Source organism: Pseudophryne corroboree, chromosome 4, assembly GCF_028390025.1.
Source record: "Pseudophryne corroboree isolate aPseCor3 chromosome 4, aPseCor3.hap2, whole genome shotgun sequence".
Taxonomy (NCBI): Eukaryota; Metazoa; Chordata; class Amphibia; order Anura; family Myobatrachidae; genus Pseudophryne; species Pseudophryne corroboree.
Window position 1 is genome coordinate 410,800,218 of NC_086447.1, and position 26,044 is coordinate 410,826,261.

Below are 26,044 nucleotides of genomic sequence, written 5' to 3' on the forward strand. Positions count from 1 at the left end.
TACAAAACTGTCACTATCAGTTTCAGACGCTGCCGTTCGGATTGTCCACGGCACCTCGGATCTTTACAAAGGTAATGGCCGAGATGATGATTCTTCTTCGAAGAAAAGGCATATTAATTATCCCATACTTGGACGATCTCCTAATAAGGGCGAGGTCCAGAGAACAGCTAGAGATGGGATTAGCACTGTCTCAAGAAGTGCTAAAACAGCACGGGTGGATTCTGAATATTCCAAAATCCCAGTTAATGCCGACAACTCGTCTGCTGTTCCTAGGGATGATTCTGGACACGGTTCAGAAAAAGGTTTTTCTCCCGGAGGAAAAAGCCAAGGAGTTATCCGACCTTGTCAGGAACCTCCTAAAACCAGGAAAGGTGTCTGTACATCAATGCACAAGAGTCCTGGGAAAAATGGTGGCTTCTTACGAAGCAATTCCATTCGGCAGATTCCACGCAAGAATTTTCCAAAGGGATCTGTTGGACAAATGGTCAGGGTCGCATCTTCAGATGCACCTACGGATAACCCTGTCTCCAAGGACAAGGGTGTCTCTTCTGTGGTGGTTGCAGAGTCCTCATCTATTGGAGGGCCGCAGATTCGGCATACAGGATTGGATCCTGGTGACCACGGACGCCAGCCTGAGAGGCTGGGGAGCAGTCACACAAGGAAGAAACTTCCAGGGAGTATGGACGAGCCTGGAAACGTCTCTTCACATAAACATTCTGGAACTAAGAGCAATATACAATGCTCTAAGCCAGGCAGAACCTCTGCTTCAGGGAAAACCGGTGTTGATCCAGTCGGACAACATCACGGCAGTCGCCCATGTGAACAGACAGGGCGGCACAAGAAGCAGGAGTGCAATGGCAGAAGCTGCAAGGATTCTTCGCTGGGCAGAGAATCATGTGATAGCACTGTCAGCAGTGTTCATCCCGGGAGTGGACAACTGGGAAGCAGACTTCCTCAGCAGACACGATCTTCACCCGGGAGAGTGGGGACTTCATCCAGAAGTCTTCCACATGCTGGTAACCCGTTGGGAAAGACCAATGGTGGACATGATGGCGTCTCGCCTCAACAAAAAACTGGACAGGTATTGCGCCAGGTCAAGAGATCCGCAGGCAATAGCTGTGGACGCGCTGGTAACGCCTTGGGTGTACCAGTCGGTGTATGTGTTTCCTCCTCTGCCTCTCATACCAAAAGTATTGAGAATTATACGGCAAAGAGGCGTAAGAACGATACTAGTGGTTCCGGATTGGCCAAGAAGGACTTGGTACCCGGAACTTCAAGAGATGATCACGGAAGATCCGTGGCCTCTACCTCTAAGGAGGGACTTGCTTCAGCAGGGTCCCTGTCTGTTTCAAGACTTACCGCGGCTGCGTTTGACGGCATGGCGGTTGAACGCCGGATCCTAAAGGAAAAAGGCATGCCGGAAGAAGTCATTCCTACTTTGATTAAAGCAAGGAAGGAAGTAACCGTGCAACATTATCACCGAATTTGGCGAAAATATGTTGCGTGGTGCGAAGATCGGAGTGCTCCGACGGAGGAATTTCAACTGGGTCGATTCCTACATTTCCTGCAATCAGGATTGTCTATGGGTCTCAAATTGGGATCTATTAAGGTTCAAATTTCGGCCCTGTCAATTTTCTTTCAAAAAGAATTGGCTTCAGTCCCTGAAGTCCAGACCTTTGTTAAGGGAGTGCTGCATATACAGCCTCCTGTGGTGCCTCCAGTGGCACCGTGGGATCTCAATGTGGTTTTGGACTTTCTAAAACCTCATTGGTTTGAACCACTAAATAAGGTGGATTTGAAATATCTCACTTGGAAAGTGACCATGCTTCTAGCCCTGGCTTCTGCCAGGAGAGTATCAGAATTGGCAGCTTTGTCTTACAAAAGCCCATATCTGATTTTCCATTCGGACAGGGCAGAACTGCGGACTCGTCCGCATTTTCTCCCTAAGGTGGTGTCAGCATTTCATCTGAACCAGCCTATTGTAGTGCCTGCGGCTACAAGTGACTTGGAGGACTCCAAGTTACTGGACGTTGTCAGAGCATTAAAAATATATATTGCAAGGACAGCTGGAGTCAGAAAATCTGACTCGTTGTTTATATTGTATGCACCCAACAAGATGGGTGCTCCTGCGTCTAAGCAGACGATTGCTCGTTGGATCTGTAGCACAATCCAACTTGCACATTCTGTGGCAGGCCTGCCACAGCCTAAATCTGTAAAGGCCCACTCCACAAGGAAGGTGGGCTCATCTTGGGCGGCTGCCCGAGGGGTCTCGGCATTACAACTTTGCCGAGCAGCTACGTGGTCAGGGGAGAACACGTTTGTAAAATTTTACAAATTTGATACTCTGGCTAAGGAGGACCTGGAGTTCTCTCATTCGGTGCTGCAGAGTCATCCGCACTCTCCCGCCCGTTTGGGAGCTTTGGTATAATCCCCATGGTCCTTTCAGGAACCCCAGCATCCACTAGGACGATAGAGAAAATAAGATTTTACTTACCGATAAATCTATTTCTCGGAGTCCGTAGTGGATGCTGGGCGCCCATCCCAAGTGCGGATTATCTGCATAAATTGTACATAGTTATTGTTAACTAATTCGGGTTATTGTTGAAGGAAGCCATCTTTCAGAGGCTCCGCTGTTATCATACTGTTACCTGGGTTTAGATCACAGGTTGTACGGTGTGATTGGTGTGGCTGGTATGAGTCTTACCCGGGATTCAAAATCCTCCCTTATTGTGTACGCTCGTCCGGGCACAGTACCTAACTGGAGTCTGGAGGAGGGTCATAGGGGGAGGAGCCAGTGCACACCACCTGATCTGAAAAAGCTTTACTTTTTGTGCCCTGTCTCCTGCGGAGCCGCTATTCCCCATGGTCCTTTCAGGAACCCCAGCATCCACTACGGACTCCGAGAAATAGATTTATCGGTAAGTAAAATCTTATTTTTTGGTACCTACCTACTGTATGTTGCCGTTTGCAGAGTGTATTACGTATTTACAGTTATAATCCACATATCAAGTATGTGCAAACGATTCTACTGTATGTACTGTCCCCATCTGCATCTGAGGTGACTAGTTCCCTCATATCAGGTATATTAGGGAAGAGGAGGAGGAGATTCTAGACAATCAGTTTGTATGCCAAACAATCCAAATTGTTTGTTTGCTAACAAGAAAACTGCGGTTTATTTCTGTCCAATATTGAGTTTTGGAGAGTATTCAACACCTGTTCCATCTTTGTGAAATGTCAGTTATGAATTAGTGGCCAAACAGTTCTGAAGCCTTCTGCAGGGACCTCATTAAAAAGTCACATTACCATTTATCTGGCAGGTGGAAAGTACATATAGCTGGAATGGCGTAGGAGGCCTCTGCGCCGCATTAGATAGACACATTATCAGCACGGACGTGGCTGTAATGGCCATTGATAAGTAACTAAGGAATTGTTATTTATGTGCTCTTTCCAATAAATGTGTTTTAAAGCTTACTGAAATAGTAAAATCTGACCTATACATTTCGCTGATGTATCTGTATTAGGTTGTTGACAGTATTCACCAGACTGTGTTTCATGATGTTTGCTGCTGCAAAAGCAAATTGAATCCTTTGTAGGTGAAAGCCACAAAACCGTTACTCCCACCATTACTATAGCAACATGCATTGTCTGCTCAATATATCTGTGATGCTCATTTGATTTGTAGGCCCCTTTGTGCATTCATTTATGAAGTGAGCCAACACATTGTAACTAATGTTAGAAATATGATGAGCTGTGTAACCAATGCATTCAGTGCATATAAACAACAAAATGTTTCATAACAACTGAAGAATGATTCTTTGATCACTGTAAAACAAATCAATATTCTGTATAATATATACAGTGCTGTCATTAAATAGGAAAATGTTATTTGCCACAGAACATACTACATTTTATTAAATAAATAGGGTATGTCACTGATGGCAAACCCTAATCAGGTGCTTTTCTTAGAGCTTGTTCTCCAAGCAGCTGTCAAAACTGGATAGTCGCTCCAAAATAAATACATAAATTACTAAAACAGCGCTTAGTCACTAATGATGCAGACAGGTGTGAATGAATGAATAAACAATTAGTACAGTTTATATAAAAGACATATGTCATGGTCAGAAAGTTCTCTAACCAACATGTCATAAAATTTCTTACGTGAATAGAAAATGAGCTAAACTAAAAATAATGGAGCTGTAAATCAACCAGTCTCCAACACACAAGGGAAAAGAGTCCCACACGCAAGGCAAAAGTGGGATCCAACACAAGGCAAAAGGTTCCATTTCAGGTTAAATCCACGGCGGTTGTTTGTCCCAAGGTGGCTTGGCAAAGTCCCTACGAGTGTGGCTGAGTGGTAGAGTAATGTTCAAGGTCCAGTGAAGTGGTGTACTGACGCGTTTCGCTGTCTTATGCAGTGTTTGATCCCACTGCATTTAGGATCACCACTAACTGGATACCCTATACAGCCCCACAGGACTGGTAACTATCTCAACCTATTGGAAATAAGTCCCTGCAAATGATTTGGCTATCATACCTACCCTGTTAGAGGATCTGAACTTTAATGTCCTAATTACTTACCAGAGACTGGTGATTTAGAGCTCCATTATTTTTTGTTATCTCATTTTCTATTCATGTAAAAAATGTTATGACATGTTGGTTAGAGAACTTTCTGACCATGACATACGTCTTTTAAATAAACTGTACTAATTGTTTTATTAATTCACACCTGTCTGCATCAGTAGTGACCAAAGCCCTATACACACAGGGAGAGATGTATGCTGAGCGATCTAGCACAGACCGCTCAGCACACCTCTCCCCCACTCAGCACACAGCGCGATGTGTGCTAAGCGAGGGGGGGAGGGGGTGGATGTTCATTTCATTCAGCGGTGAAATGAACGATCTCACTAGCTTTGTCATGCATGCATGCCAAATCTAGAGCCGGCAATAGCAACATGCGGGACAGCGCATCGCTGTCGCTGGCACCCTACTGGGGTGGTCAGATTGCTTTGAATTTAATCACGAATCTCTCCGTGTGTACCCCCCTTAAGCACTGTTTTATTTATATATGTATACATTTTCTGAAATAAAAGTTTAGTAAAATCTAAAAATCAGCTTTACAGACCATTTTATCATTAACCAAATAAACAATTTTAACAACATTTCTAAAGAATTTGGGGTCTTTGGTATGGCACAAAGCTCCATGGCTAGCAAACCATTGGTGTTTAGATTCACAAGGTATCACTGGCAGTAGTCCTTACAAACATTGGGAAGCGGATATGAGAAGCATCACTGCAGTATATGTACAGTACCACTGCAATCCATGTGCTGTCAGAATCTCACAACAGGCCCTTTAGGGAAGAGCAATATATAATGACAATCTGCTGAAATCAACTGGTAACATTCCTCAGGTGCTGCGGGTGAAGGTTGTTCTAAACAACAAAAAACAAAAGGGGTTTTCCCATGCACCCCAAGGGCTATTAGTAACAAGAGCTGTACACTATATGGTAATAGAACATTTAGAGATCTTGGTTACATATATTTTGCAAAAAATAGGATAAGCCTCCAGGCCACTTCAATACGTTTGTATGACTGGAGGTCCCTAATACGAAGTATAAGTCCAGGGTGCAGAACCCACAAAGCTGGCTCAGGCCCAACCACCCTAGGGCAGCACACCATTGAAATACTAAAGTGTTAATAGGAAAGAAGCAGGAGCTACAGTTGTGCTCATAAGTTTACACACCCTAGCTGAATTTTTGATTTTCTGGCCATTTGTCAGAGAATATGAATGATAACTCACAAACTTTTCTTTCACTCCTGGTTAGTGGTTGGGTGAAGCCATTTAGTGTCAAACAACTGTGTTTACTCTTTTTAAATCATAATGACAACAGAAACTACCCAAATGACCCTGAACAAAAGTTCTTAATACCGTGTATTGCCCCCTTTAATATCAATGACAGCTTGAAGTCTTTTGTGGTAGTTGTGGATGAGGCTCTTTATTTTCTTAGATGGTAAAGCTGCCCATCCTTCTTGGCAAAAAGCCTCCAGTTCATGTAAATTATTGGGCTGTTTTGCATGAACTGCACGTTTGAGAGCTCCCCAGAGTGGCTCAGTGATATTGAGGTCAGGAGACTGAGATGGCCACTCCAGAACATTCACTTTATTCTGCTGTAGCCAGTGACAGGTCGACTTGGCCTTGTGTTTTGGATCATTGTCATGTTGGAACGTCCAAGTACGTCCCATGCACAGCTTCCGGGCTGATGAGTGCATTTTTTCCTCCAGTATTTTCTGATAACATGCTGCATTCATCTTGCCATCAGTTTTGACCAAGTTTCCAGTGCCTTTGTAGCTCACACATCCCCAAAACATCAGCGATCCACCTCCGTGTTTCACATTAGGAATGGTGTACCTTTCATCATAGGCCTTGTTGACTCCTCTCCAAATGTAACATTTATGGTTGTGGCCAAAGAGTTACATTTTGGTCTCATCACTCCAAATGACTTTGTTCCAGAAGTTTTGAGGCTTGTCTCTGTGCTGTTTGGAGTATTGTAAGCGGGATGCTTTGTGGCATTTGCGTAGTAATGGCTTTCTTCTGGCGACTCGACCATGCAGCCCATTTTTCTTTAAATGCCTCCTTATTGTGCATCTTGAAACAACCACACCACTTTTTTCAGAGAGTCCTGTATTTCAGTTGAAGTTATTTGTGGATTTTTCTTTGCATCCCGAACAATTTTCCTGCCAGTTGTGGCTGAAATTTTTGTTGGTCTACCTGACCGTGATTTGGTTTCCACAGAATCCCTCATTTTCCACTTCTTAATTAGAGTTTGAACACTGCTGATTGGCATTCTCAATTGCTTGGCTATCTTTTTATATCCCTTTCCTGTTTTATACAGTTCAATTACCTTTTCCCGCAGATCCTTTGACAATTCTTTTGCTTTCCCCATGACTCAAAATCCAGACACATCAGTGCAGCACTGGATGAAAGATGCAAGGGTCTTTCAGGAGTCCAGAAACTCACTGACCTTTCATACACACACACTGATTACAAGCAAACAGATCACAGGTGAGGATGGTTACCTTTAGTAGCCATTCAAACCCGTTTGTGTCAACTTGTGTGCATGTTATCAGGCCAAAATCTCCAGGGTACGTAAACTTTTGATCAGGGTCATTTGGGTAGTTTCTGTTGTCATTATGATTTAAAAAGAGTAAACACAGTTGTTTGACAATAAATGGCTTCACCCAACCACTAACCATGAGTGAAAGAAAAGTTTGTAAGTTATCATTCATATTCTCTGACAAATGGCCAGAAAATCACAAATTCTGCTAGGGTATGTAAATTTATGAGCACAACTGTATGTGTTTTAAAAGTGATACAAAAATAAGGGTGTTAGCAAAATACTCCAAACAGTAGTGTTAGTGGAAAAATAAATAGGAGTTTTACAAAAGTGCTAAATAAATATTATGGTGTGCTACCCCAAGGCAGCCTGGCCACACCAAATCCAGGGGGCACAACACCCCAAACTCACAGCAATAATAATTGTATCCACTATGGATCATATAATTGCATAATGTAAGGCCATGTGATAGTGGCACATACAAAAATATATCCAGATTGAGAGCTAGCTTAACTGGAGTCACCCCCTGTATCCTCCAAATCTCTAAATGTTTTATTACCATATAGTGTACAGGTTTTGTTACTAATGGCCCTATTAGGGGAGAGGAAAGGCTTGGGATTGGCCAAAGTGCATAACCCATTCCTTTTCAGATTTTAGTACGGAACAATGTACTGAGAAGATGGTGATAAATTACTTATTGTATCTATATGCAAGTAAGAACATTACATTAGTAACATTACATTAGTGTTACTTATATAGTGCCAATGTATTCCATTACACTTTACGATTGGGAACACACTTTACAATTGGGAACAAACAGTTTTAAAACAGGACTGGGTAATAACAAATATCAAGCTAAGAGGGCCCTGTTCACACGCTTACAATCCATAGGGAATTAGGCATTGCTAAATAAGGACAGGTGCTACGTATTGCATAATCATCCAACCAGATTGCAAAGGTTCTAGGTGGGCTACATGATAGTCACACAGCAGTGCTGTATAAGGGTCAAGACAGAGGATGTGACAGTGAAGAAAGAGAAAATATGTAAAGCTATGTTTGGACTGTATAGAGGGGATGTAATTGGGTAGGATAGCTTATGGATGTTAGAACCTGGAAAGAAATGCCTATAAGCATTAAACATATAATATATCTGATAAGACTGTATAACAACTTTTTATCCTTTTAATGTAGGCATGCTCTGGTTTCAGCTCTCTTTGTCTTTTGGAATTTGCCACCCACCCTTCCTATTTTCACCTCTTTGGGCATTATAGCATGGCTGTCTGACATGTTGATGTGAATTTGAGCATTTTGCTGGTAAGGGGTGGTTGTGGATACCACCCACATGTGGGCCCTTGGTCACTGCATTCTTGTGGTCCAAAGTGGAGGTACATTAAAAAAGGGTGATGACCAGAGCTGGACTAAGGGAGGGGTGCTCCTGGAGGTAAGTACCCCGGGCCCCCCTGTCAGAAAGGGCCACCCACCGGAAATTGGATCTCTAATCTGATCCATGGCACTGCGCTGCATTGGGCTCCCCACTGACAGCCCAGCCGTCATGCTCATCACAGCTGCAAGTACTGCTTGCTGAGCAACGACTCAGCCGCCCAATAGGAGGAAGTCAAGCTGCAGCCTGCAGCTGCGTAACTGGCTGAGCATGTAGGCTGGAAGGAGGAAGTTCCCTGGCAGCATGTGTGGATTTATGCTGGCGGGGTGCAGAGAATGGAGAGGAACATTCAAGCTTTCACTCTCCTGTTCTGTTTAAGTCAAGATATATTGATTTTTATTTATTTTTAAGTTATGCATTAAATTTGAAGTTATGCTGTCAATATGTGTTTGTGTATATATACGATGTAAGATTGATAAGCACCAGTGTTAGGCAAGAAAAAAAAATGTATTGGGAAAATCTTTATTTATTTTTCAACATAGTCCCCTTTTAGCTCGATACACTTGGTCCAACGATATTCCAACTTTTTCAAGCCGTCCAAAAATAGTATTTGTCGAACTCTGTGAAATAGGCTTCAATTTCGGCGATGACCTCCTCGTTCGATGCAAATCTTTCCGCCGAGCCATTTTTTTCATGTTAGGAAACAGGAAAAAGTCGCAGGGGGCCGAATCTGGAGAATATGGTGGATGCGGCAGCAATTCATAGCCCAATTCCACCAATTTCGCTGTGGCGACGTGGGACGAGTGTGCTGACGCATTGTCGTGGTGGAACAGCACTTTTTTCTTAGCCAAGTGAGTCCGTTTTCTCTTCAATGCCCAATAATTGAGCATAATACTGCCCTATGATAAATTTTCCCTTTTCCAAATAGTCGAAGATTATGCTTTTCGAATCCCAGAAAACAGTGGCCATGACCTTTCCGGCCGATGGAACAGTCTTCGCCTTCTTTGGTGCATGTTTGCCTAGTAAAGTCCACTGTTTTGACTGTTCCTTCATTTCTGGCGTATAGTGATGGAAACTTCATCAACAGTCACGAAATGGTGCAGAAACTCCTTCAGATTGCGCCTAAACAGGTCCAAACACTGCTTCGAAGTGGTCATTTGATTCCTCTTGTTGTCCACAGTGAGCAAGCACGGCGCCCATCTTGCCGATAGCTTTGTCATGGCCAAATGTTCATGTAGGATATTCTGCACATGTTCAAATGAGATGCCTACGATCTCAACAATCTCTCTGATCTTCACTCGCCAGTCTGCCAAAACAATATCATGGATTTTATTGACCATTTCATCCGTAGTCCGCTCAATTGGTTGACCTGGACGCTCTTCATCGAGGACGGATGTACGACCACGCTTGAATTAATTGAACCAATATCTGATGGTTGTCATCGAAGGTGAAAGGTCCCCATAAACGGTTTCCAACCCGTCTTTGAAATCCTCACACGTCTTCCCATTTGAAAAAAAAAATCTAATCACCGGTACTACACTTTCTACATAGTTAGCAAAAACTCAAACTTGCTCACTTCCAACAGCTACCAAAACAAAAGTACACAATGAATTTATCTGAAATTCTGACAGTCGTTGTTTGACAGACAACACTAAATGATAATATACAGGTCATAAACAGGCGCCATCTGTCTTCAAACATGGGTACTTATCAATTTCATATATATATATATATATATATATATTTATATTATACTGTATATAATATATATATAAAAAAAAATGTGTATTGCTGCATATATCGGAATGTTGATTTTGTGACCAAGGACCCGATAACTGGATTGGAAGTGGGTGCGGTCTCTTTAGCTTCTCAGATAAATAGATATAGATGTGTATGTACAGTATGTATGTATATATATAGGTGTGTGTGTGTGCATATATATATATATATATATATGTGTGTGTGTGTATATGTATATATATATATATATATATATGCAGTGGGTTTGATTACTAAAACAAAACATTTTATAATAGAGTAGTGTGGAGTGTAGTCTAAGCTGTATGATTTTGCTTTCTCTGCCATCAGATTTTGGTGTGTTAATGGAAAGGAATGCCCTTTTAAATCACATTTTATGTATCTGTGTGTTTTATTTAATTTATTTGTAGCTGAAAATGTTTTTAGTTCCATCGTGTATAACAGACATCTACCCACCTAGGGTTTTATGAATTCTTGATCCATCCTTCTTGCATTCAATAATTTGACTTTCATTTGCTATTCTAAATAGGAATATATGCTTTACAGCCTCTCCATGTTTTTAAGAGACTATAGGGCCAGACTCGGACGGGTGTGGATTATTAGGTCTGCACTAAAAATGTCTACATGCATTAGGTCGACAGGGTCAAAAGTTCGATATGGAATAGATACAGTAGTAAAGGTCGATAGGGTGAAATGACAACATGGAAATGGTTGACACAAAAAAAACGGTAGACACATTTTTTTGGGGGGTGGCGGGGGATGTTTTGCACCATTAGTGTACCATGTCCTCTGACATGGCTCTCTTTGCTCGTCATGCTTCAGGTAAGGTCCCTCGCTCCGCTACTGCTGCGCCCGGCTCAGGTTACTATTCCCAATCATAGTCCACATGGATGGTAAAGTATGAAAAAGCTGAAAAAATGCGAACATCTGCCTTTATTCTGTATACAACTGTCCCATAACCAGCTCTCCTCTTATGATGAGCCATAACCTTGGTGCAAGAGATGCGTCTGAAATGGAATGGAACTCGCATATTCACACAAGGTCATTAACCAAACTACACATAGTAAATCTCTTTGCTTATCTCATAATATCTCCCAACCAGACCTCTTAGCTTTTCACAATATCTACGTCTCTTATCCACACTCATTACTCGCTTCCATTCACAATTGCAAGACTTTTCTTCGGAATGCACCCACTCTGTGGAATGTCCTCCCGTGCGATCTACACTAAAAAGGTCTACAGTCAATAGGTCTACCACTACTGGTAGACATGCATTAGGTTGACGGGGTCAAAAGGTCGACATAGAATAGGTAGACAGTAGAAAAGGTTGACAGAGTCTAAAGGTTGACATGGAAATGGTCCGCACGGAAGATATACACTTTTTTTTGTGGGGGGGGATTTTGTCACTTTTCGGCCACAAACAAGCTCCATCAGTGTACCACACCCCCTCACATGCTTCAGGCAAGGTGCCTCGCTCTGCTACTGCTGCACCTGGCACAGGTTACTATTCCCAATCGTAGTCCACGTGGATCGTAAAGTATGAAAAAGTTGGAAGAACTTTGGTTGAAAAAATAAACTTGTCGACCATTGTAATGTCGACCTTTTGACCCGGTCGACCTTTTGGACATTCTACTTTTTACATGTCGACCTTTTGACCCTATCGACCTAATGCATGTCTACCATTAGTGATCGACCTATTGACTGTAGACCTTTTTTAGTGTAGATCTATAGACCAGATAGCGACAGTGTCATGTAGCCCACAAAGAAGTTTTGTGCGATAGAGAACACCTATCTTTGCGTATCAATGCCCATTTCCCTATAGATTGTACGCATGCGTGCGGGGTCCTCCTACCTCTATTACTGTCTGTTATCTTATTACCCAGTTATGTTTTATTACTGTTGTTTCTAATTGTTAAGCACAACGGAGTTTGCTGTGCTATATAGTAAACTGTTAATAAAAAGAAATACTCTCTCCTCTGAATAGCCTGCAGCAGAGTCATCACCCCCACAGTACACCCAGGGGAAGCTGCTTCTATTGCTCTAATCACGAGATGCAACCAGTTCAGAATACTGCGAAAAAGCCCTAAGTTGCCTATGCAGGCCACAGTGTACAGCATGCACAGTTTGGTTATAATCGCAAGGTCTGTCTGCATTTAGACTTGCATGCAACTCTGAATCAGGCCCTATGTGTATATTAGTATTTCATTAGTTTTAGTCATGTTCTCTATGTTGAATTAGTGTCTGCATTGTGCGTATGTTGTATATGATACATTTTAAAGGTAATGACTGTTTTAAATACAATAAAATAATTCTATAATCATGGCTAGTAAACCGAAGTCTCATAGTCTAGCATCTTACTCCAGCACCTGGGAGAGTTGTGCTTACTGAACACAAAACCCTATAGTAAACATACATGGCAGAATTGATTTTGTAAAATTAAGCATTTTGCTTATGTTTACTGAACATGGATGGAAGAGTGATTTGTAAATGGTGTTATGTTTACTCTTAACTATCTGTCTAGGTACATGCGGCAGCGCTCAGTTTAGTTGAACATAACCTATTCAGAGGCACCTGCATAATATGATAAATACTGCTTAATGTAAATATAATCTGCGTTTTGTCCTGCATGAGTTGGACAAGAATGATGACGTTACATTTCCTAGTTGAACTAATACAGACTTTTTTTTGTGTGAAATTTTTTTCCATTTCTTTGAGTTTACGTTTGCTGCAAGTAGTGTAATTTTTAGCTCTAGCATTACAGCGCTTTACGACACTAATTCTAATTATGTTCATTATAAAGAAGTAATTCAGCCTATTTTATTTGTGTATTTTGACTCTAGTTCTTCTCGTTTTTTGCATGCATGTCATGAAAATATTTTCTTATGTGTTTATGTACAGATGCTCCTGCTGAAGTAACAGTTGCAAATGGAAGCACATCTACTGCAGGCACATTGAATGATGATCTGGATATATTTGGTCCAATGATTTCCAACCCTATTCCTGCGTCATCTGCAGCTCCAACGCAGGTATTGCTATCTGTCTACTATTTGTAAATTATTGTAAAAATTGATGTAATATTTGATGAATACTTTATGCTGTTCTGTATCAGGGGATTGTGAGTAAATGCACAATATGGCTGGTTTATTCTATAAAGCAATACCCCCTCCCTATCTTCCCCATCATAATGGATTCATGTGTTCTTATTTTGAGCATTAGTTCAGCAAGGTGTAGACCTTGTGCAATTGCTATATATTACAGATTTAAAAAACAAAACAAAACCGGTAATTTACCAATTAACTGACTATTTTTCTCTTCAATACTGTTCATAACACTGGGGCTTTTTTAATTTAATATAGGTTTAAAAAGGTGTTTTTTCTGGGTTTTTATTCTAATATTACATTATGCACATCTGCAGAACGGATCTCCGGGACACAGTGGGGCAGTGTGATATTGACCATGCCAGTGGTTAAACAACTTTTCTCTAACGTCCTAGTGGATGCTGGGGACTCCGAAAGGACCATGGGGAATAGCGGCTCCGCAGGAGACTGGGCACAAAGTAAAAGCTTTAGGACTAGCTGGTGTGCACTGGCTCCTCCCCCCATGACCCTCCTCCAAGCCTCAGTTAAGATTTTGTGCCCGAACGAGAAGGGTGCAATCTAGGTGGCTCTCCTGAGCTGCTTAGAGTAAAAGTTTAAATAGGTTTTTTATTTTCAGTGAGACCTGCTGGCAACAGGCTCACTGCATCGAGGGACTAAGGGGAGAAGAAGCGAACTCACCTGCGTGCAGAGTGGATTGGGCTTCTTAGGCTACTGGACATTAGCTCCAGAGGGACGACAACAGGCCCAGCCATGGATGGGTCCCGGAGCCGCGCCGCCGGCCCCCTTACAGATGCTGAAGCAAGAAGAGGTCCATAAATCGGCGGCAGAAGACTTTCCTGTCTTCATAAGGTAGCGCACAGCACTGCAGCTGTGCGCCATTGCTCTCAGCACACTTCACACTTCGGTCACTGAGGGTGCAGGGCGCTGGGGGGGGGCGCCCTGGGAAGCAATGAATTTACCTTATTTGGCAAAAAATACATCACATATAGCTCCTGGGCTATATGGATGTATTTAACCCCTGCCAGTTTTCCAGAAAAAAGCGGGAGAAGAGCCCGCCGTGAAGGGGGCGGGGCCTATCTCCTCAGCACACAGCGCCATTTTTCCCACACAGCTCCGCTGGTAGGAAGGCTCCCAGAATCTCCCCTGCATCCTGCAACTACAGAAACAGGGTAAAAAAGAGAGGGGGGCACTTATTTGGCAAAATAACAGATATAAGCAGCTATAAGGGATAGACACTTATTGTAAGGTTGTCCCTATACATATATAGCGCTCTGGTGTGTGCTGGCAAACTCTCCCTCTGTCTCCCCAAGGGGCTAAGTGGGTCCTGTCCTCGATCAGAGCATTCCCTGTGTGTGTGCTGGGTGTCGGTACGTGTGTGTCGACATGTATGAGGAGGAAAATGATGTGGAGGCGGAGCAATTGCCTATAATGGTGATGTCACCCCCTAGGGAGTCGACACCTGAATGGATGGCCGTAATTAAGGAATTACGTGACCGTGTCGGCACGTTACAGAAAACTGTTGACGACATGAGACAGCCGGCAGCTCAGTTAGTGCCTGTCCAGGCGTCTCAAACACCGTCAGGGGCTATTAAACGCCCGTTACCTCAGTGGGTCGACACGGACACAGACACTGACTCCAGTGTCGACGGTGAAGAAACAAACGTATTTTCCAGTAGGGCCACACGTTACATGATCACGGCAATGAAGGAGGTTTTGCACATCTCTGATACTGCAAGTACCACAAAAAGGGGTATTATGTGGGGTGTGAAAAAACTACCCGTAGTTTTTCCTGAATCAGATGAATTGAATGAAGTGAGTGATGAAGCGTGGGTTACCCCCGACAAAAAACTGCTAATTTCTAAAAAATTATTGGCACTATATCCCTTCCCACCAGAGGTTAGGGCTCGTTGGGAAACACCCCCTAGGGTGGATAAGGCGCTCACATGCTTATCAAAACAAGTGGCGTTACCGTCTCCAGAAACGGCCGCCCTTAAGGAGCCAGCAGATAGGAGGCTGGAAAATATCCTTAAAAGTATATACACTCATACTGGTGTTATACTGCGACCAGCAATCGCCTCAGCCTGGATGTGCAGTGCTGGGGTGGCTTGGTCGGATTCCCTGACTGAAAATATTGATACCCTGGACAGGGACAATATATTATTGACTATAGAGCATTTAAAGGATGCATTCCTATATATGCGAGATGCACAGAGAGACATTTGCACTCTGGCATCAAGAGTAAGTGCGATGTCCATTTCTGCCAGAAGAGGATTATGGACGCGACAGTGGTCAGGGGATGCGGATTCCAAACGGCATATGGAAGTATTGCCGTATAAAGGGGAGGAGTTATTTGGGGGCGGTCTATCGGACCTGGTGGCCACGGCAACGGCTGGGAAATCCACCTTTTTACCCCAAGTCACCTCGCAGCAGAAAAAGATACCGTCTTTTTCAGGCTCAGTCCTTTCGTCCCCATAAGGGCAAGCGGGCAAAAGGCCACTCATATCTGCCCCGGGGCAGAGGAAGGGGAAAAAGACTGCAACAGACAGCTTCTTCCCACGAACAGAAGCCCTCCCCCGCTTCTGCCAAGTCCTCAGCATGACGCTGGGGCCTTACAAGCGGACTCAGGCACGGTGGGGGCCCGTCTCAAGAATTTCAGCGCGCAGTGGGCTCACTCGCAAGTGGACCCCTGGATCCTGCAGGTAGTATCTCAGGGGTACAAATTGGAATTCGAGACGTCTCCCCCTCGCCGGTTCCTGAAGTCTGCTTTACCAACGTCTACCCCCGACAGGGAGGCGGTATTGGAAGCCATTCACAAGCTGTATTCCCAGCAAGTGATAATCAAGGTACCCCTCCTACAACAGGGAAAGGGGTATTACTCCACGCTGTTTGTGGTACCGAAGCCGGACGGCTCGGTGAGACCCATTTTAAATCTGAAAGCCTTGAACACTTACATAAAAAGGTTCAAGTTCAAGATGGAGTCACTCAGAGCAGTGATAGCGAACCTGGAAGAAGGGGACTACATGGTGTCTCTGGACATCAAGGATGCTTACCTCCATGTCCCAATTTGCCCTTCTCACCAAGGGTACCTCAGGTTTGTGGTACAGAACTGTCACTATCAGTTTCAGACGCTGCCGTTTGGATTGTCCACGGCACCCCGGGTCTTTACCAAGGTAATGGCCGAAATGATGATGATTCTTCGAAGAAAAGGCGTCTTAATTATCCCTTACTTGGACGATCTCCTGATAAGGGCACGGTCCAGAGAACAGTTAGAGGTCGGAGTAGCACTATCTCAAATAGTGCTACGACAGCACGGATGGATTCTAAATATTCCAAAATCGCAGCTGATTCCGACGACACGTCTGCTGTTCCTAGGGATGATTCTGGATCCACGCAAGAACTTTTCAGTTGGATCTGCTAGACAAATGGTCCGGATCGCATCTTCAAATGCATCAGCGGATAACCCTGTCTCCAAGGACAAGGGTGTCTCTCCTGTGGTGGTTACAGAGTGCTCATCTCCTAGAGGGCCGCAGATTCAGCATTCAGGATTGGGTCCTGGTGACCACGGATGCCAGCCTGAGAGGCTGGGGAGCAGTCACACAGGGAAAAAATTTCCAGGGCTTGTGGTCAAGCATGGAAACGTCACTTCACATAAATATCCTGGAACTAAGGGCCATTTACAATGCCCTAAGTCAGGCAAGGCCTCTGCTTCAGGGTCAGCCAGTATTGATCCAGTCGGACAACATCACGGCAGTCGCCCACGTTAACAGACAGGGCGGCACAAGAAGCAGGAGGGCAATGACGGAAGTGGCAAGGATTCTTCGCTGGGCGGAAAATCATGTGATAGCACTGTCAGCAGTGTTCATTCCGGGAGTGGACAACTGGGAAGCAGACTTCCTCAGCAGACACGATCTTCACCCGGGGGAGTGGGGACTTCACCCAGAAGTCTTCCACATGATTGTAAACCGTTGGGAAAAACCAAAGGTGGACATGATGGCGTCTCGCCTCAACAAAAAACTGGACAGATATTGCTCCAGGTCAAGGGACCCTCAGGCAATAGCTGTGGACGCTCTGGTAACACCGTGGGTGTACCGGTCAGTGTATGTGTTCCCTCCTCTTCCTCTCATACCAAAGGTACTGAGAATCATAAGAAGGAGAGGAGTAAAGACTATACTCGTGGCTCCGGATTGGCCAAGAAGGACTTGGTACCCGGAAATTCAAGGGATGCTCACGGAAGACCCGTGGCCTCTACCTCTAAGACAGGACCTGCTCCAGCAGGGACCATGTCTGTTCCAAGACTTACCGCGGCTGCGTTTGACGGCATGGCGGTTGAACGCCGGATCCTGAAGGAAAAAGGTATTCCGGATGACGTCATCCCTACCCTGATCAAAGCCAGGAAGGATGTAACCGTACAACATTATCACCGTATTTGGCGTAAATATGTTGCGTGGTGCGAGGCCAGGAAGGCCCCTACGGAGGAATTTCAACTGGGTCGATTCCTGCATTTCCTGCAAACAGGACTGTCTATGGGCCTCAAATTAGGGTCCATTAAGGTTCAAATTTCGGCCCTGTCGATATTCTTCCAAAAAGAACTAGCTTCTGTTCCTGAAGTTCAGACGTTTGTCAAGGGAGTACTGCATATACAGCCTCCTTTTGTGCCTCCAGTGGCACCTTGGGATCTCAATGTAGTGTTGGGATTCCTAAAATCACATTGGTTTGAACCACTCACCACTGTGGACTTGAAATATCTCACATGGAAAGTGGTAATGCTGTTAGCCCTGGCTTCAGCCAGGCGTGTATCAGAATTGGCGGCTTTATCCTATAAAAGCCCTTACCTAATTTTTCATACGGACAGGGCAGAATTGAGGACTCGTCCTCAATTTCTCCCTAAGGTGGTTTCAGCATTTCACTTAAACCAACCTATTGTGGTGCCTGCGGCTACTAGGGACTTGGAGGATTCCAAGTTGCTGGACGTAGTCAGGGCCCTGAAAATATATGTTTCCAGGACGGCTGGAGTCAGAAAATCTGACTCGCTGTTTATCCTGTATGCACCCAACAAGCTGGGTGCTCCTGCTTCTAAGCAGACGATTGCTCGTTGGATTTGTAGTACAATTCAGCTTGCACATTCTGTGGCAGGCCTGCCACAGCCAAAATCTGTAAAAGCCCATTCCACACGGAAAGTGGGCTCATCTTGGGCGGCTGCCCGAGGGGTCTCGGCTTTACAACTTTGCCGAGCAGCTTCTTGGTCAGGGGCAAACACGTTTGCTAAATTGTACAAATTTGATACCCTGGCTGAGGAGGACCTGGAGTTCTCTCATTCGGTGCTGCAGAGTCATCCGCACTCTCCCGCCCGTTTGGGAGCTTTGGTATAATCCCCATGGTCCTTTCGGAGTCCCCAGCATCCACTAGGACGTTAGAGAAAATAAGAATTTACTTAGCGATAATTCTATTTCTCATAGTCCGTAGTGGATGCTGGGCGCCCATCCCAAGTGCGGATTGTCTGCATTACTTGTACATAGTTATTGTTACAAAAATCGGGTTATTGTTGTTGTGAGCCATCTTTTCAGAGGCTCCTTCTGTTATCATGCTGTTAACTGGGTTCAGATCACAAGTTGTACGGTGTGATTGGTGTGGCTGGTATGAGTCTTACCCGGGATTCAAAATCCTTCCTTATTGTGTACGCTCGTCCGGGCACAGTATCCTAACTGAGGCTTGGAGTAGGGTCATGGGGGGAGGAGCCAGTGCACACCAGCTAGTCCTAAAGCTTTTACTTTGTGCCCAGTCTCCTGCGGAGCCGCTAATCCCCATGGTCCTGACGGAGTCCCCAGCATCCACTACGGACTATGAGAAATAGAATTATCGGTAAGTAAATTCTTATTTTTCAGCAGTTTTTCACTTGAACACAAAACTGATTTTAGAGTCATATACTGTACACGTAAACATCACAGTGAATATACAGTAACTGGAGTTGGAGTCCTTAATTCTGCTCATACAAGGGAATACATCTATCTAACTTTGTTCCCACTGATGATGAATTTTCAACGATTACGGCATTATCTGTTTTCAGATTTTGTTGATAAATAGGGGCAATGCTTGAACACATTGAACCAGCAGAAGGGAAAGAAGTCAAACTTTCCAAAAGTTTCAGTGGTGGAAAGAACGCAAAGACCATCTGTTCTAGTAGATTTACAAGCACTTGTTTCATTCATAGTACCCATAGTTCCATCCAGGTCAGTTAAATTGCTTGCTTACAGGACTTCATGTTCAACAGATTTGTTCCCCCTTCTCAGAGACTACACACCCCACCCAGCCCTAAAATGTCCATTACCTGCACTTTTACTACATGCCGATAATCGACTGGAGTCTCTGTAAAGTGCTGCATAATGTGTTCATAAATAACATCTATTTAGTTTATTTGGGTGTGGATTAATGGAGCTACAGTAAACAGACAGTCAGTAAGTAGACCCTATACGGTCAGCCAGTGCCAGATTAATGTCCACATAGGCCTGGATCTGAACTTTATGAAGGGCCTATTGCGTGCCACCACAGGGCGTGTGATCAGCGCAAAAGAGAAGTTCTCCCTGTGTGGGCAGGGTGGTGTGGTGGCATACTACATCTCTGCACTACCACACCACATTACATATCTACAACTACAACTCTGCACTGTATCGCTCCTACACTACATATCCGCACTATATTCCTGCAATACATGACTTTGCTACTTCTCCACACTGCATTCATGCGCTATATCTACCACCCCAAACTACCTCACCACACTACAATACTATGCAAACTCCTTACACTATATCACTGCACAACATGCCTGCATTATATCACTTCACTACCTCCCCACACTACATTCCAGCACTATATATACCCAAACTTCCTCCCAACACTACGTCACTGTTGCCTACTTACACTACATCCCTGAACTACCTACCCACAATACATTTCAGCACTATACCACTACGTTACCTCCTCGCACTACATTTCTTCACCATATCACTGTACTACCATCCCACACTACATCTCTGTGCTACCTCCCCACACTACATCTCTGCACCATATCACTATTCTACCTCCCCACATTACATCTCTGCACCATATCACTGCACTACCACCCCACACTGCATCACTACGCTACCTCCCCACACTACATCTCGCTACTACCTCACACTACATCCCTACACTACCACCTCACCACTATAATACACTTCCTCCCCCACTACATAACTACGATACCTTCCCACACTACAGATCAGCACTATATCCCTGAACTATCTCCCCACAATACATCAATATACACAACACTGAACTGTTTTCTTACACTGCATTTTTATTTGGTATGCATTCAGGATCCCAGCTATCGGGATCCTGTCAGCCGTAATACTGATACCAGCATCCTGACAGCCACCAGAATACTGGCGCCGGCATCCCAAAGAGATTAGGATCCTGATGATGGGGCGAGGGTTAGGCACCACTGGGGGGAGGTTAGGGTTAGGCACTAATAGAGGAGCTTAGAGTTAGGCTGCGGAGTGGGAGGGTTAGGGTGTACCTTGGCGGCATTGCCGTGATCGGGATGCCGGCGTCGGTATACTGAAAACCGGCATCTTGACCGCCGCCTTTTCATACTGAACCCTTTCAGTTTTATCTTTGCTCTGGTCTTTGCATGCAGAGCAGCTCCGGAAGAGAAGTTTAGAGTGATGCAGTTCAGGCAGCACATGGGTGAGAAGGGGTGGGCCTGAGGATGGGTATGGGAGGCACTACTATGGATGTCTGCTTACTCACTACAGTGCATAAGCTCATAGTTGGCTGGTTTAGGCATGTGCACATGCCTATTCTCAGTGCCCAATCTGTGCCTCCCTCCTGGGAGATCTTGGCCACTAATGACTGGCACTATGTTCCCATGTAAAGCCCCGACCAATCAGCCTTTTTGTTGAGCAGCTACCCAAAATCTCCCCAACCATAAAACAGTGCTCCGTCCCTTCTGCATACATAGTTAAATATTGAGCGAGTTACACTGTGCGACACAGTGCGGATCAGTTACAGTGCGGGCAGTGTTGGACTGGGGCATGGGGCGCCCACCGGAGGAATGCAGAGGTAAAGGCCCATTCTTACGGGTGTGGCTAGCTGCCACAGAGGCTTGGCTAACCATGGTATGGGCTCCATAATAAAAAAATAAATAAATATATATATATATATATATATATATATATATATATAGTAAATATTGCCAGTGCATGCATGATAATGTACCAGATTAATAACTGCAATGCACTGTAGATAATATGTATACTGTAATGTACAATTCAAGTGCACAGTTGGGAACCGGTGGTTTCCCCTGTACCCCTGTGGGCCAGTCCAACCCTGAGTGCTGGACAGGTACAGTGTTGGTCAGATACAGGTGCTGTGTGGGGCACAAGGAAGCAGCATGTGCCTGGGTCACACCATCAAGCTCTCCCCCGACGCACACATAGTCACACCTGATTTAAATTGTAGAGCGTCGTGCTGTGCATTGGTGGACAGAGAGGGGAGGATGTTGATTCAGGCAGCGATTTGGATGAGATCGCTGCCAGCGGTGAGAGATACTGAGAATTGTTACTGACTTCACAGCACGTCCTGCAGGACCCACTCATTTTTAAAAACAGGGTCACAAACTGCCTGTAGCGCATACTGTATTATGCGATCACTGAATCTCTCATATCACATGCTTGTCTTCCTTTCTAATCTGAGTATCTTTCTTTACTTTTCTAACATACCTTAATCACCTACCTGTCTATCTCAGGTGCATTACTGTTTCTTAACTGAAAAGATCAGATGCTTCCTCTCTCGCCAGAGAGTGTCGATACTAGGCCTCATGATGTCTGCTTTCGACATGGTGGAGTACGCTCAATTTCATTCCTGCACTCTGCAGAGGTTAATCCTTTCCAAATGGGATGGCATGCCTCATCAGATCAGGTCTCAAATGATCTCCTTGACTCTGGAGGTTCGTCTGTCACTGAGCTTGTGGCTACAGGACCAACAGTTAAGCAGGGGCCGTCTCTTCTGGATCTCCAACTGGGTCCTCCTGACAACGGACGCCAGTCTGCGAGGTTGGTGCATGGTGTTGGAGCAACACTCTCTCCAGGGTCGGTGGACCAGGGAGGAATCTTTCCTCCTGATTAAATATTCTGGAATTGCGGGCAGTGTTCAATGCGTTGACACTGGCCTTGCCTCTGGTACAGAACAGGCCTGTTCAAGTACAGTTAGACAACGCCACCATGGTGGCGTACATAAATCATCAAGGCGGCACTCGAAGCCGCATGGCAATGATGGAAGTGTCAAAAATCCTCCAATTGGCGGAACACCATCTGCCAGCCATATCGGCAGTATTCATGCCGGGGTTCCTCAACTGGGAAGCAGACTTCCTCAGTCGTCAGGACGTGCATGCCGGAGAGTGGTGTCCGACGGCATTGGTTCTCAGACCTGCCGGGTCTCTCGATAGAGCGTTCTCTTCTACTTCTTCAATGCCCAGACATCCTCGTTTAGGACCCTTGTGTCAACCGGGATCTGGCCAGACTGGCTTTGACGGCGTGGCTCTTGAAGCATCACTCCTGAGAGCAAAAGGATTCTCTGAGGCGGTCATTCAAACTATTTTGAAAGCCCGTAAACCAGCTTCGGCTCGGGTTTATTACAGGGGTCTGGAATTCTTACTTCGCCTGGTGTGTTGCTAAGAATTATGATGCATATACTTTCAAAACTTCCAAACTGTTGTCTTTTCTACAGCAAGGCCTGGACTTGGGCCTTCGTCTGGCCTCCCTCAAGGTTCATATATCTGCCTTGTCGGTGTGGTTTCAGAGAGAAACTCTCTCTTCCTGACGTTCACACTTTCACTCCGGGTGTTCTATGGATTCAGCCTCAATATGTCCCTCCTGTGGCTCCATGGGATCTGTCTGTCGTCTTGAATGCCATACAAGAGTCTCAGTTTAAACCTCTTGAGTCTGTGGACCTTAAATGCCTTACGCTGAAGGTCATACTGTATTTCTGTTGGCTATTGCCTCTGCTAGGAGGGTGTCGGACTTAGGCGCTTTGTCCTGTCGTCCACCCTTTCTGATTTTTCACCGAGACCGGACTGTTCTTCGAACTTGCCCTGGTTATTTGCCTAAGGTGGTATCATCTTTTCACCTTAACCAGAAGATTGTGGGTACGGCCTTCACCTCTTCTGATCTATCCTCCAAAGAAAAATCTTTGGACGTGGTACGGGCTCTCCGTGTTTATGTGGAAAGGACTACCTCCATCAGGAGGTCAGATTCCTTTTTGTACTTTTTGGTTTTCACAAACGTGGCTGGCCTGCGAATAAGCAAACATTGGCCAGATTAGAATGGTGATTGCAAAAGCCTATGCACAGGATGGTCTTCCAGCTCCTGCAGCTATTAAAGCCCATTCTACTTTGTTTATTGGACCTTCTTGGGTGGCCCGCCAAGGCGCGCCTGCTGAACAATTTTGTAAGGCGGCTACGTGGTCCTCTGAACACGTTCATCAGGTTCTTTGTCTTTGATACGTCCCCCTCCCAAGATGCTTCCTTTGGACGCTTGGTTCTTGTGCCCGCAACAGTGCATCCCCTTCCATGAGAAACTGCCTTAGGACATCCCCGATGTTATTCCCTGTGGAATCCCAGTGTACCCCGCTGCAGAAAAGGAGATTTATGGTAGACTTACCATTGTTAAATCTCTTTCTGCGAGGTACACTGGATTCCACAAGGCGGCCACCCTGACGCACTTAGCTTCTTTGGGTTTGTATGTCATTAGCCGCAAGCCCCTTCTCCTGTCGTGAGAATGTGGTTCATTGGGGGTCATTCCGAGTTGATCGCAGCCAGCAACTTTTTACACTCCCCCTATGGGGGAGTGTATTTTAGCATAGCAGGGCTGCGATAGTTTGTGCAGACCTGCTATGCTTAAAAAGTTTCCTGCAAAACAAGACCAGCCCTGCAGCTACTTACCCTGTGCGACGGATGCAGCGATGAAGGTCCCGGTCCTGATGTCAGACATCCGCCCTCTGTTCGCCTGGACACGCCTGCGTTCTTCTTACCACTCCCCGAAAACGGCCTCCAACGGTGAGTATCCTCCCCGTAACGCCTTTCTGCTGTCAATCTTCTTCCGTCCAGCGCTGCGTCTTTTTTTCCGCTGGGCACTCCGTTGCCTGGCGACGTTGCGCGGGTTCCGACCCATTCAAACCGCAGCGAAGAACCGCTGCGTGCGAACGGCCGAAATTACCCCAATGTGACTAACATCTACCGTCTCTTACCTGCTACTGCATTGGACTGGTTAACAAAACTGAGCTCCAGTGCCTGAAGGCAGGGCTATAGTGGAGTCGGTGCAGTGCATCCTGGGAACAGTCAAAGCTTTAGCCTGTTGGTGCCTTGGATCAAGATCCAACTCTACACCCTGATGTTATTCCCTGTGGAATCCAGTGTACCTCGCGGAAAGAGATTTAACAATGGTAAATCTACCATAAATATCCTTTTTTTTTTTTTTTTTTTTTTGTGTGTGTATTTGTACAGAATGCTATAATGCACTCTGTCTTCTCTACCAACTGCTTTCTTTCAAGAGTTCTATTTACGTCTCATTTCATTCTTGTTTTGGGATATGCCCTTTCTTAATTGGTCCTTTTCCCATGGGTGATTTTATAAAAACTTTCTGTAATTTTGTGTATCTGTCCATATAGATTATTAATGTTTCTATATTTCGTAAAAGTTTTGTTTTTAATTGGGGGGGGGGGGGGGGGGTTTGCCTAACAAGGGGGCATACAATTGTTTTACTTCTAAATAATATTACACTGTCTGTAGCATAACTGCAGGGATCATATAATCTCAATTATTTTAGTCTAATTTGTGATACTCAAAACAACATAAATATAACTAATTAAACATATTGACTGCAAAAGAAACTGTACAACAGATTTATTATTAAAATATTCAGACATCATAATTCACTAAGATGGTAGCAAAAACTTAATAATACATAACAAGTATAGAAAAAAACAGCATGACTCTAATTCAGGACATATTAATGTTCGTGTACTTCTAGCCTGAGTTTAAATATGGTGTGATATAAAATGTATGAAAAGAAGTATTTTTATGTGGCATTCAGAAACTGTGCTAATCAGATGTTGCCCTTTTTTGTATGCTGTACAATCTGTATCAATTAGCCGCGTTAAATTACAGTGTCTAATTCAGATCCCCGCTAAATCAGTCTACGTTCTGGACTGATGTCCCCTCTTCTAGGACCAAGAGCTTAATTCAGCGTAATTCGACTATTCCCCAACTACATCTCACTTCATTAGCTTGCGTTAGGAGCGCTCACATGATAATGGTAGCCCCTGCCTATGCAGCCCTGCAAATGGTCCGGACACTCCTCCGTAGTCCGTACAGCGCTCCCCCCCGCGCGAACTTCCCCCGTGTCATGTAAATCCACGTATCTCTCTAACTTTTAACCATTTTTTGTGCGTGTTGCCAATTTGCATGCAGGTTATTATTTATTTTTTTATTTTAAAAGTGTATTTATTCTCCATTATCAGTCAACTTAATATAAATAAATTGAGACCTTGGAATGACATGAAAGATTATGTGCTTTTGTCCTCGTCAGACTCACATTTACTGCATAATATATTTACTTCTTACTTGTTCTAGAAGACCCGATTTTAGTTTCAAAAACATGCAC

General features: G+C 44.6%; 1 protein-coding gene across 2 annotated transcripts in view; it reads left to right on the plus strand.

The window, feature by feature from the left end:
• Positions 1-26,044, plus strand: part of SMAP1 (small ArfGAP 1) — a 568,890-nt gene that overhangs the window by 471,906 nt on the left and 70,940 nt on the right. For both annotated transcript variants that reach the window (XM_063916783.1, XM_063916784.1), the window contains one exon: positions 13,150-13,277. In XM_063916783.1, the coding sequence (XP_063772853.1) occupies positions 13,150-13,277 (128 nt within the window). The remainder of the gene's footprint in view (positions 1-13,149; positions 13,278-26,044) is intronic.